We start from the raw sequence: 12,057 nt of genomic DNA, 5'->3' as shown, positions 1-12,057 counted from the left end.
CTCCGACAGAGCCAGGCTCAGGAAGGGGCGGGACAAAAGACACACTGTGGAAAGAGTAGGACCAAAGAATTAGTATTAGCAGTAATTCATGCACCTTACCTGGTCTTCCATGAGCAGGATGAGTCGCGTCACCACGATGTTGACTGCATTCCCCAGGCTAGAATCCTGGAACAGTTTGGCAACCTGACCTCCAGGGAAACAAGAAAAGACCAGTCTTAAAAACGGCTGATAGAACAGCCGAGCACACCGCGGCGGGCTTTTTCCTGGCAATCGTTAGCGTATGTTCTGTAGATGACAGACATGTTTTCCCGTCATTTCTCCCCGCTGGAGCCCAAACGAAAAAAAGAAACAAAAAAACCACACTGGGGACGAGAGAAAACGGGACTTTGATGAATACAAATATAGATCCCGCCGCTCTGACTGCATAAACAGGTGCTTTTATTTTAACCAGGGTTTCATCCATATGGTGGTTTGAAAGTCAGAGCATACTGCACTGGAGAGGAGAGCTTTGTATCTAAACAGACCAGAGCCATACACTTATATGCTTGTGTCTTCATTTCCTAGCTAGGCGTTCACATTAAACGCAGCACTAATGTGTTCTCCGTGTACAACAGCTTAAGCACTGACCTTCCAAATCATCACCCTGGAAAGTCGGGAATAATTTGTGCAGCCAGGGCAAAAAGAATGCAGCTAAGTGACTTTAATGTATAACCAAAAGAAACTGGACTATTTTTAGAGCAAATCTGTATTAAAGAACCAAGAGCGATTCCTTCCCGCGTGCGTACGGTTTTCCAGTGATTAACTGCACGTATGAAAGCCTCACTGACTAAAACATGTGGCCTCCCCGAGGAGAAATCAGGCAACAGCTACGCATTTGTTTTTCTTTCTTTCTGTCTATAAACATTAATAATACATCCCCCGTAAGCCTGACTCGGCCTTGGAGACTTATTTCTGTCAGTGAAGACGACCCTGTTCTTTCCAGCTCGCCTTTAATCAGCTGAATAACATTTCCTTCTTTGCTTCGAAAGACGCCAGGCCACCAAATCACGGCCATGTGACAGTCAGTCGCTGAAAGCTGGTTTTTTTTCTTTTTTCATTAGAGGAAGAGGAAAGCTTTTGCGTTGTGAAACTTACAATATTCATGACTGCCAGGATGTATTGCTCGATGTCCCTGCGGCCGTGATAACCCACCATCATCTTATCAGCTACTACCAGCGTCTCCACGTAGCGCTCCCGGCTGACCGAACGCTTCAGAGGCAGCTGGCCACGGCCGACGTGATGAGGAGGCGTCTTCAGCGTCCGCTGCCACCACGACGCGCCCTTCATCGGCTTCTCGTCTGAGGCAGATCACACAATCTTACATTTTGACAGCGTGCTGTTGAAAAGAGCTCAAGTTGATCCAGCTTTGTATCGGAAACAGATTCTCTCGCTTTTCCCATCATTTGACCACAGATTAATAATAATTACAGCAATAACAGCAATTAGACGAAACACTCGACACACTTTGCGTAATCGTAGGGCAGATTTTAAAGGGCAGCTTTACAAAGTATCTTTCTTTTCTTATATTTGTCAAACGGCGGCTTTCCAAACATACTTGTGCTTTTTCAGCAAACGCCCTGTAACACAGACTCGGTCACGCCTAATCACAACCGGGAACGCAGACACAGCCGCAGCCTTCTGCTGCTGGCTGGTGCACAGACTGGCCTGCGGATGTTTACTCCTCCGGTCTGGACCTTAACCGCTACTAAAAAAGACCAGAATATCTCTCGTCTCACCAATGACTCCGCAGGATTGGCCCTTGTACTGATGGCGGAGCGATGACCGCTTATAAACCACATGGGGGCGCCCCTCTGCTCTCTCCTCGCTCTCTGTCCCGGTTTGGTTATCTGGTGAGACAAGGGGTTCAATCAGGTACTCCTCTCCCCCAGCAACAATCACCCCCTGCTGCAGAGAAACAGATTTGAAGAATAGAATAAAATGAGGATTGCCATCACGGCACACAGATGACTTTACAGTGCGAGTGTTTTCCTGAGAAACTCTTTTCAAAAAGTGAAAACAGATGAGTCAGTTAAGCTCACATACCTATGCCTAAAATATGCTCACTGGACACTTTATTAGGTACGCCTAATCAGCCAGTCACACGGCAGCAACTCAAGCATGACCAGGACGACCTGCTGAAGGTGATTTAGGTGACTTTGAACGTGGATTGTTTAAGAAACTGCTGATCTCCTGCTATTGTCACAACCATCCCTAAGGTTTACTGAGGATGGTCTAAAAAAGAGAAAATGTTTTCTGGATGAAAAGCAGAGATCAGACGGTCAGACTGCTTTCAGCTGACAGGAAGAGATGATGGCGCAGCACGTTGAACCTTGGAGAAGGTGGGCGGCAGCTTCAGACGACCACAACAGGTGCTACACCTGCCGGGAATCTGAGGATGCGGATCACACCGGCTCCTCGAGATCGGACGACAGCAGATTGGAAAAACATCGGATGGTGGAGTGTAAACGAACGCAAGCATCCTCCACATCCTGCTTGTACGGTGCAATCCGTCAGCCTGCTGGTGGCGTTAATGGTGCGCAGGGTATTTTCTTGGCACACTTTAGATTATTTGGGTGAAAGTGAACAACGCTAGCGAACCTTCAAACTTCACAGGAAACAGCTCGATCGTCCCGTCTGTGTTGGGCCCTTTGGGCGGTGCACACATACACAGACGAGCACACATGAGAGCATGAAAGAGTGAATGAGAGCGAGGAAAATGAGAGAGCGAGACAGAGAGAGCGATACACTAACACTTCCTTTGATTCCGCTCAGATGTGTTGGCTTTGGTCGGAGCGAGAGTCTCCTCACCCGAATGGCGGCGGCAGCTTTCAAAGTGCTTTTAATCCCATAATAAAGTTAGTGACGGTCCTCTGGACACACAGCCCGCTCGCCGGTGAATGCGCTCACGCTGGTTTGACTAACAGTGATTACGTGTCCAGCTTATTAACGCTTTGCGAACACGTCTAATCCTCAGCTGCGTATACAACTGTTATTTTGGGGTCTGCTGTTTGTAGTGAGAGGATACACAGATACACAGCGCTGTGAATACAGCAGAATGAATTCATCCAACGAAACGGGGCGCAGAGGAGAACGAGCTCTCACCCGCCGACGAGTGTGCGCGAGTCGTCCGCCGTGGAGGGCTGAGGTGACTTCAAAAGAAAGAGAAATGGATCCGGTGTCTTTTAAGGGTCACGTCAGACAGCTGTAAGATGTCATTTACACTTTCTAGAGATCAAAGCGAGCATTACAGAGCACGACGCACTGCAGGTTACAGGTAGACGTTTAACAGATTGCAGTTATTAAATTTATTGGACATGACACTATGTTAACCCTCATATAAGTAACTACTGCTGTCTTGATTTGCTGTAAACCTGAGAATGGTGGAGGAGCTGTTATCACCTTGTGCACCTGGGCAATTACTTAGATCAGTGCATGGGGCACTGCCGGTTACTACCCAGGTCTTGGCTAGCAAACAAAGTTGAGCAAGCTTAGAGCCTCCACGCTGTGAAACAAGTCTGACCACCGAGATCATAATGGCACTTAAAAAAAATTATTTTCTGACTTTCTTCTTGAAACACTTTTATTATAAGTAAAAAGCCTCTGTGAATGTCACAGTACTGAGTGTTTCAGATTCTCATTTAATATTCTTTGACTTCTTAGTGGTCTTAGTCCTTCCTGCCTCAGTGTTTAGTCTCTGTTCCCATGTTTACTCTGTGCTTTTGTCCCATGTTTCATGTATAATCACCCTTGTCTCTATGTCCCTGTGTCTCCCGTGTGTTGTATACTCAGGCCTGAAGTTCTCTGTCGCTACATCTTCCCTGTGTTCCACATCTAGTTACCGTATTTTTTGTACATAAGGCATATCGGACAATAAGGCGCATTAATCAAAACAAAACAGTCAGATAAGTCAAACTTTACTCAGCTCATTCTTCTTGCTTCCTCCTCTTCCCTACCATTGATTCATTGATGCTGAATTCTCTGCAGCGGCTCTATTCCCATGTTGTTGCAGTATATTAATGACTAACCTCGTATTGTGGATGGATTATCTCAGTTGTTCTCCTGACTGAAGTTTGGTCCGTTTACAGCATCCTGCCATGCGATTGCATTTGTCCCTAACCATCGGGAACCCTCATGTTAACTTTTATCAAGTGGAAAAAAGTTAGCGTTCATCCTCCAGCTTCACTGTTTATGCTATGCTAACATAGCTGTGTAGCTAGTGATCACGTAGCACATCATTATATACCAGCTAGCCCAACTTCAGTAACCCTACAAACGTCACTGTTTAGTTTTCTGTCTTCATTTATGTTGGAAGTGATAGCAGAGCTGTACGTTTGATTTTTTTCAGAAATCTCTCAGTCAGAACATGCTATATCATGTTTAGGTGGAAGCTAGCGAGCTAACTTCCTGCTAACTTCTAACTCTGTTAAATTTTGTTTTCATGGATGCCTGGATGTTAAACTTAATTGTTACACCTGGTAAAGCAGCAGCGCTGATCATTTTATTAAAGATGAAAGAATTTAGACAGTTTTAACTCTCAGTGATGCTGCAGTGTTCGTTTGTTTTTGGGACCTGAAGGAGATGGAGTTTAGGACCCAGATTCCTCCTCGAGGCTCCTGACTACAGTAGCCGTGATGCTCCAACAATCCATCAAGTGCGGCTTCATAGCTACCAAAGTTGCACTAAAACATTTTTGAGAGTGAGGTGATCCGCCTCCACTGTCTGTGTTTGGGTCCGCATCCTCCTCACGCCGCCCTCGCAGACGTGACAGTGAGTGTTTGATTTTTACCATCTTTAGTTTTATTGGTTTTTATCAATCTCTGGGATTTTAATATACTTTGATTTCTTTCTGTAAACCTTCTAGTAACTTAGAACAGTCAACAGCTTTATTCGCCACATGCAGGTTGCCCCCGCAGTGGACTGGACCACTGAATGGTAGAAAAGTCTAAATAAAGTTTATTACTGCCTTTTCCTCGCAACCATCTATCACAAGCAACTTTACACTATGACACAACATAAATCCTCAGAATGGAAATACTGATAGTCAGGGATTTCTTATACAATTATTATAAACTAACCAGACACTTCATTAATTACACTCTTTACACTACTGGGTTGGACACCACCCCACCACTGTCTACTTTTTTAGGGCTTCAGACACATCTTAAATCTTTGTTCCACAGATTTAACAAGGTGCTGGAAATTTTAATTCATACAGATGTGATAGCATCACACAGCTGCTGCGGATCAGTCCTGTTCCATCACATCCCAAAGGTGTTGTATTGTATTGAAACTGGTGACTGTGGAGCCCGTTTGAGTACAGCGAACTCTTCTTTATTTTCAGGAAACCAGTTTAAGATGATCTGAGCTTTGTGACGTTGCCCCTCATCTTGCTGGAAGCACCATAAGAAGATGGGAACACCGTGGAAGTCCATAAAGACATGAACAAGGTTTTTATCGACGGACTGATTCGTATTGTTTCTGTCTGACACTGATGTTTGAATGTGGCGGCAGTAATCAGGACTCATCAGACCAGACAACGTTTTTCCAGTCTGCTATCATCATCATCATCATTCTGGTGAGCCTGTGTGAACTGCAGCTGCAGTTTCCTGTCTTAGCTGACAGGGGTGGCAACCTGTGTGGTCTTCTGCAGCCGCAGCCCGCCTGCTTCAACATGCACAATCAGAGACGCTCTTCTGCATACCTCCTTTGGAACGAGCGGTTACTTGAGTTGCTGTTGCCTTCTGGTCAACATGAAGCATCGACAACTGACCCCAACGAGGTATTTTCTCACAAAAAATGCAGATCGCTGGAACTTTTCTGACCATTCTCTGTAAACGGATGGCTGTGCGGGAAAATCCCAGCAGATCAGCAGTTTCTGAAATACTCAGACCAGCTCGTCTGTCACCAACAGCCACGTTCAAAGTCACTTAAATCATATTTCCACCACAATTTCAGCAAATCGTATGCTTACGTGTGATTGGCTGATTAGATATTTGCACCAAGTGGACCACACTTGAAAGGTACGCCTAACAAAGTTGCTGGTAATCACCTTAAAAAGCTTTAAGTCTACAGTAGCAGCGCTGGACTGGACACAATTAATGATGTCATCTTTTAAAGTGAAAAGTGTCTCTTTTGTAGCATAAATTCTTCCTTTCAGATAAGGTTTAGAGCTGCTCAAGGACTCGAGGTTTGCTAAAGTGTCACGCTTTGATGTCAGGATCTGCTGCTGCTGCCGTCACTCAGTGTACGAGCTGTGGATTTAAACGGGAGGGTCGAGTCTTACCAGGCCGTTACAGTTGCTCAGGGCCACTTTGCTGGAATGCGGTTGGTCTTGGAGGTGTCCCACATAGTGGCAATGAGGAGAGTAAGGGTGACTCCAGGCTAAACGACCCCTCTTCCAGTACTCCACCTGGAACTGCCGTGACAGCAGGCTTCCCTGTAGCGTCAGGTTGAGCAGGAAGTTGTTCCGGGATGTCGACAGCTGGTAGAAGAGCTAATAGACAGAAAGATGCACAAGAAATTAATAAATATATGTATTTTTAATTTTAAAAAAGTTACATAAAAAAGCATAATACAGAGTCAGGAAGCCTGTCTTCAGTGCTGCGCCTTCTTCTTTGGTGGTGTTCAGTCATTTTTGAGTCCAGCATCTCGCCACTGGGTCCTACACGTACTGGGATGGCGATCTCATACTGGCCTAGACTGGATAGGAAAGCAGCTAGAAGGGGAGAAATAAAGACAGTGTAAAATCAACACCAGAGTTTAACTAGATAAAGACAAAATTCAGCTTCTTCCAAGTGACTCTAATAAAAAATACAAACCTGGAGGATTTGCGAGCTGCTTATTTTAAATCACACAATGGGCTTTTTTATTGAGTGACTAACCCAGTTGGAAAAGAGGAACTTGCAGACTTTTTGGCCTCCGCTCCAAGTACCCCTCCTTCACAAGGCCATAAGGATGTTCCCATGGTTACCTTGAAACTGTATACTTCCTGTCTGTGCAAGAGGCCGGCAATGATTTATTGTCCAAACTCGCTCAGCTCCAAACAGCCGGCGTCAGCTTACTAACGGGGAAGGGTCACTAGCAAAAGGAGCCCAGCTTAAACCTTTGGTCTCGCTTGGTGGAGAAGCGGCCCCTTCCCACACAGAGTAAATACCCAGAGATCAGAGCTCCCTGGTACAGACTTAAAGGAAAAATCTCTCTGAAGGCAGCAGATAGCTGTGCCTGGAATAAACAGCGCAATTACAGCACAAACACTGCGTTCACACAGACTTTGTGAGGCTGCAGTGTATTTGTGACATGGGAACGTTAGTGCAAAACACAACCGGCGTTCGAGCCTTTCGAACTGTGGGAACCAAAACACAAATGCAGTTTCTGCATTTCAGATTTCACGGTTAATCTTCCAGCCCCGTGTCGGCAAAAAACACCCTTTCAACACAAAGGACGCAGCCCTCGTGTTTAGTCTAAATTAGATTGAGACTAAACATGTTTCAGGTATCTATTCGTCTGTCATCTCCTCCCTGTCCAACAGCGTGTTCCCACTTTTCCTCATTATCGCACCTCCACACCAAGCTGCACACCTGCACCCCATTACCACATCGCTTTTTGCCGTAATAAAAGTGATTTGATTTGATTTGATTATTCCTCTGCAAGATTATCTAATGTGTTGCAGCCACAGCGTCATACTAACTTGTTTCGTCTGTCTATTAATGTTCTGCCATAAAATCCAGCTCCCTAGTAAACTCTGATTTTTAGCTTACATAGTGTTTGGGTCTCGTCTTGTTTCATTGGGCTGCTAAACGGTCCAAAAACACCCTGTGAGTAGTAATTCATTTATATATCAGTACTTCTCTCACACCAACCAGTCGCAGCAGATGGCCCCGCCCCTCCCTGAGCCTGGTTCTGTCGGAGGTTTCTTCCTGTTAAAAGGGAGTTTTTCCTCCCCACTGTCACCAAAGTGCTGCTCATAGGGGGTCACAAGATTTTGGGGTTTTCTCCGTTTTATTGTAGGGTCAACCTCACAATATAGAAGCACTTTGTTGTTGTGATTTGGCGCTGTAGAAATAAAACTGAATTAAATTGAATACTGCTACTGAAACCAATCAGACAGTGCATTAAATACAGACAGTCAAGTGATATATTTTTTATACTGTAGTCAACATTAACATTGCATTAAGAGTGCATGTACCAGCTTTATAAAAACTTATTCTGGGTCAAAGTCTGTTTTTCCTTAACAGATCTGATCATTTACATATGCCTGTGTAGGTTCTCACTCATTCGGGTCATGGTAGTCTTAGGAGCTTGGAAACAAAGCGACTGGACTTCTTTAAGTAACTTATAGAAGCTTAAAGCTGAAAGAAACTTAAAGAAGTCCAGTCGCTTTGTTTCCAAGCTCCTTAGACCTTCATTTAGATAAACAACTGCCTGGATGTATTTCAACATAGACACTGTGCCAAAAGCTTACTATTTGGAGACACACTTCAACACTACCTCCCACTTCATTGGGTACACCTGTTCAACAGCTTATAAATGCAACACAGTGTAAGTGCATTGCAACCGAGCACCAGAACGGGGAAGAAGGCTGATTGTAAGGCAGTAGTAACTCGAATATCCACTCACTAATCTCAGTCCAGCACCTGTGGGTATGTGTAGAACCAAAGAGTCACATCGTGGACATGCAGGCAACAAATCTGCGCCAACTGTGCGATGCCGTCATGTCGACACGGACCAAAATCTGTGAGAAATGTTTGCAGCAACTGGTTGGGTCTGTGCCATGTTTTAAAGCAGCTTTGAAGGTGAAACGGCGTCCGACCCAGTAGGAATATACCCACTGAAGTGGCTGGGAAATGTCGGTGGAAAAACAGAACTTAAACCTAAAAGCATACTGCAATCCACACAGATGCATACCTAATATCTGCTTTATAGCTGAAGCATTGGAAATGAAAATGAGATGAAACCCTGAATTCTCAGAGTGAGCGTCAGCGGCAACATCCGTTACTTCTTATTTACTCACCAAAATAGCTCTTATTCTCATTATTACTTTTAGCCATGACTCTCCTACAGTGGGCAATCGAGGCACCCCACTGGCATTTTTTCCCCCCAAACTTCCTGAAAAGCATTAGATTTCGCACAACAAATCCATCCTGTTCTTGTAAAGCACAGCATGTAAGCCGGCAGGTGGTATTTCCCCTACGTTTGAAGCACAGGAAAAACTCCTGGACAGAAAATGTAAGTACTAATAAAGCAGATAGAATTTGTGTCTATAGAAGAAATTAACGAGACCTCACACAGAATTAAGTGTAATGAAAACCAGAAGACACATGAACCTACAGTCTAAAGCTACAGCTTGGGCGAACTCAACAAATCCTCATTCCCACACCCACAGGGACACGAAACACAGGCAGCTTCAAAGGATTGTTGTGAAAACAGTTACAGGAGACATTTATGGATGCTATGAACTCAGAACAGCCAGCGAGAAGTAAGAGTGCAAAAATAGTTATCAACCCTTTAGTGAGCCATTAGAGGTGCAGTCTTAGATTTGCTGTATTAAAGCTTCTAAAAATAGCACTATACAAAAGTCTTGAGTCATGCCTCATTTCTTTATATTTTGCTTTCTTATTATTTCTTTGTGGTCTTTAAAAATTTTCAGAGGAATGTTTTTGTGTGTCTTAATGCACGTATCACTGACCTGTGACTCACTCAAGCATAAAAACAGCATCTAACTCAAGAAATGGACCCGTGGTGTGTTCAAACACAACAGATGACCTTTAAATTGTATTTTAGGAACTTTGTTTCTAGCAATTCAGTGGAAAAACACGTGATTTATTTCCCTTTCTTTTGCTGAACTTATGAGAAAAATAACACAGGCATAAAATCGTATTTTTGCACCGATGAGGTGATTCCCAACGACCTATTAGGTGAAAATTTGGCATGTCTCGGCCAGTGTTGGTCAAGTTACTTGAAAAAAGTAATTAGTAACTAATTACTGCCCCCAAAAAGTAATCCCATTACTTTACTGATTACTTATTTTCAAAAGTAATTAATTACTTAGTTACATAGTTGCTTTTAAAAACACAATTTACAACCTGAATAGGTAATAAAGCGATAGATCTTTCAGCCCAATTCTACTTTTTCTGCATAATCCATCATCCAAAATGTAATCAAATGGAAAAGTCTCTTTTTAAAACTTGTTTTATTAGTTTTAATCGTTTAACTTTATGCATCAAGCAAACATTTAATTATATGCAACATTCTCTGACTGGAAGAAATTAGTTTAACATTTAAACCTATTTTCTGCACATCCCAGCACATAAAATAAAATATTTTTTGTGTTTACACTCAGTCTTTCAAATAGATGCAAGTAAAACACAGCAGAAAATAAATAAAGTCAAAGACTCAGCGGTCCTGTTGCTCTATTTTCACCTGTAAAGCAGGAGTGGGGTAGGCGGAGGTTTACCCTGGTGCAGGTGTGCCGCGGTCAGTGGAAGAATCCGCGAGTTTCTCTGTGAGTTTCTCTGTGAGTTTCCCATTACGTCGTAGCTACTCGGTGCTTGTTGGAAGTTTAGGGTTTTTTTTCGCTGTAAAAAGAAGTTTTCTTCCCACGCACAGCGGACACTAATGTTTTTGTCACTTTTTATGGAATCAAACTCAAAGTAAGGTCAGTACTTCCACGCTTTAAACGCTGCACGCTCATACTCTCTCCCGCACTCGATATATGATCCATTGTTGATCTGCACACAGCTGTTGTCACTGTAATCTAATTACCGTTTTTGCAATAGTAATCCCTTACTTTACTCGTTACTTGAAAAAAGTAATCAGATTACGCGTTACTGCCCATCTCTGGTCTCGGCATGATGTGCAGCACGTCCTTGAGGAAACTGCACAAGTGGAGAATAAAAGAAGAACTAGCAAACCTCGGAAAAAAAAGATCTACAAAAAGTATCAGAAAGTCAGCAAAACGCTGAAACGACCTGAGCGAAGCATCTGGCCCTTCACGTGATCCATCTGCTGTTCACTTAAAACTTCATCTGAAATGTCTGTGAAGGTCCTCAGTTATCCAGGTCATCGTAGTCTAAGGACCTTGGAAAGAAAAGCATCTGAGCGTCTGAGCTCACCCGAAACCTTGGCTGATTGTGACCCACACCCATTTTCACACCTGGGCTCGTGTGATTGGGTAGAGGATCAATAGGGGGTCCACTGTCCCACTTGGGGGGAACACTCACACAGGGCTTAAGGCTACGTCCACACCAGCCCAGATAGACTTGAAAACGTGTCCACACCAGCGTTTTCAGTCGTTTTCACAGAGTTGTGCGTCCACATTGAAACGGCCCAAAACGCTTACGTTCCAGTCCTGCGCAAAAGCAAGTGAGAATTAAAGAATTTAAAGAAAAGCTATCAGGAGTACAAACTGATATTAATCTTTTTTAGGGCTGTCAAAATTGAGAGCAAACAAAACAACTGCTGTATAATTGGTCACATGACTGCATCACATGACTAAAATGCGTCATCGTCTGCGTTTTCGAGTGTCCACGCTGCGACGGGACAGCTTCTTTTTGAAATGTATGTGTTTTTGAGAGCGTTTTCAAAACGCTGCATTTTTCCTTGAGGAAAACGCCGTCTCAGTGTGGACGTGAGGCCAAAACGGAGAGAAAACGAAAACGCATTAGTGTGGACGTAGCCTCAGTCTTCTTGGATGAGAAGTAAAACGTCTTCAAGCAACTTAAAGAAGTCCAGACACTTTTCTTTCCAAGCTCCTTACTCTTCATCTGAAAAGGTTTCACTGGAAGGATCGCTGTCGAGAAGACGTTCTTAAGGAAGGGGGACAATTCAATTCAATTCAATTCAATTTTATTTATATAGCGCCAAATCACAACAAAAGTCGCCTCAAGGCGCTTCATAGATACAGAGAAAAACCCAACAATCATATGACCCCCTATGAGCAAGCACTTTGGCGACAGTGGGAAGGAAAAACTCCCTTTTAACAGGAAGAAACCTCCGGCAGAACCAGGCTCAGGGAGGGGC

At 43.8% G+C, this 12,057-nt stretch overlaps 1 protein-coding gene across 3 annotated transcripts in view; it reads right to left on the bottom strand.

The window, feature by feature from the left end:
• The window catches only part of adamts10 (ADAM metallopeptidase with thrombospondin type 1 motif, 10), a 70,856-nt gene that overhangs the window by 42,430 nt on the left and 16,369 nt on the right, over window positions 1–12,057 (bottom strand). Inside the window, exons 3-7 of one of the 3 annotated variants that reach the window (XM_080886477.1) lie at window positions 6,615–6,754; window positions 6,323–6,532; window positions 1,776–1,944; window positions 1,192–1,337; window positions 100–183 (exon numbers count right to left, since the gene is read on the bottom strand). In XM_080886477.1, coding sequence (XP_080742603.1) covers window positions 100–183; window positions 1,192–1,337; window positions 1,776–1,944; window positions 6,323–6,532; window positions 6,615–6,754 — 749 coding nt within the window. Of the gene's footprint in view, window positions 1–99; window positions 184–1,134; window positions 1,338–1,775; window positions 1,945–6,322; window positions 6,533–6,614; window positions 6,755–12,057 lie in introns of those variants that run through there. The other 2 variants (XM_080886476.1, XM_080886478.1) reach the window with 2 other exon arrangements.

This window comes from Rhamphochromis sp. 'chilingali', assembly GCF_963969265.1.
Source record: "Rhamphochromis sp. 'chilingali' genome assembly, chromosome: 7".
In the NCBI taxonomy this organism is placed as follows: Eukaryota; Metazoa; Chordata; class Actinopteri; order Cichliformes; family Cichlidae; genus Rhamphochromis; species Rhamphochromis sp. 'chilingali'.
Note: the sequence above shows the minus strand (reverse complement) of the source record. Positions and strands in the feature narration are given on the sequence as shown.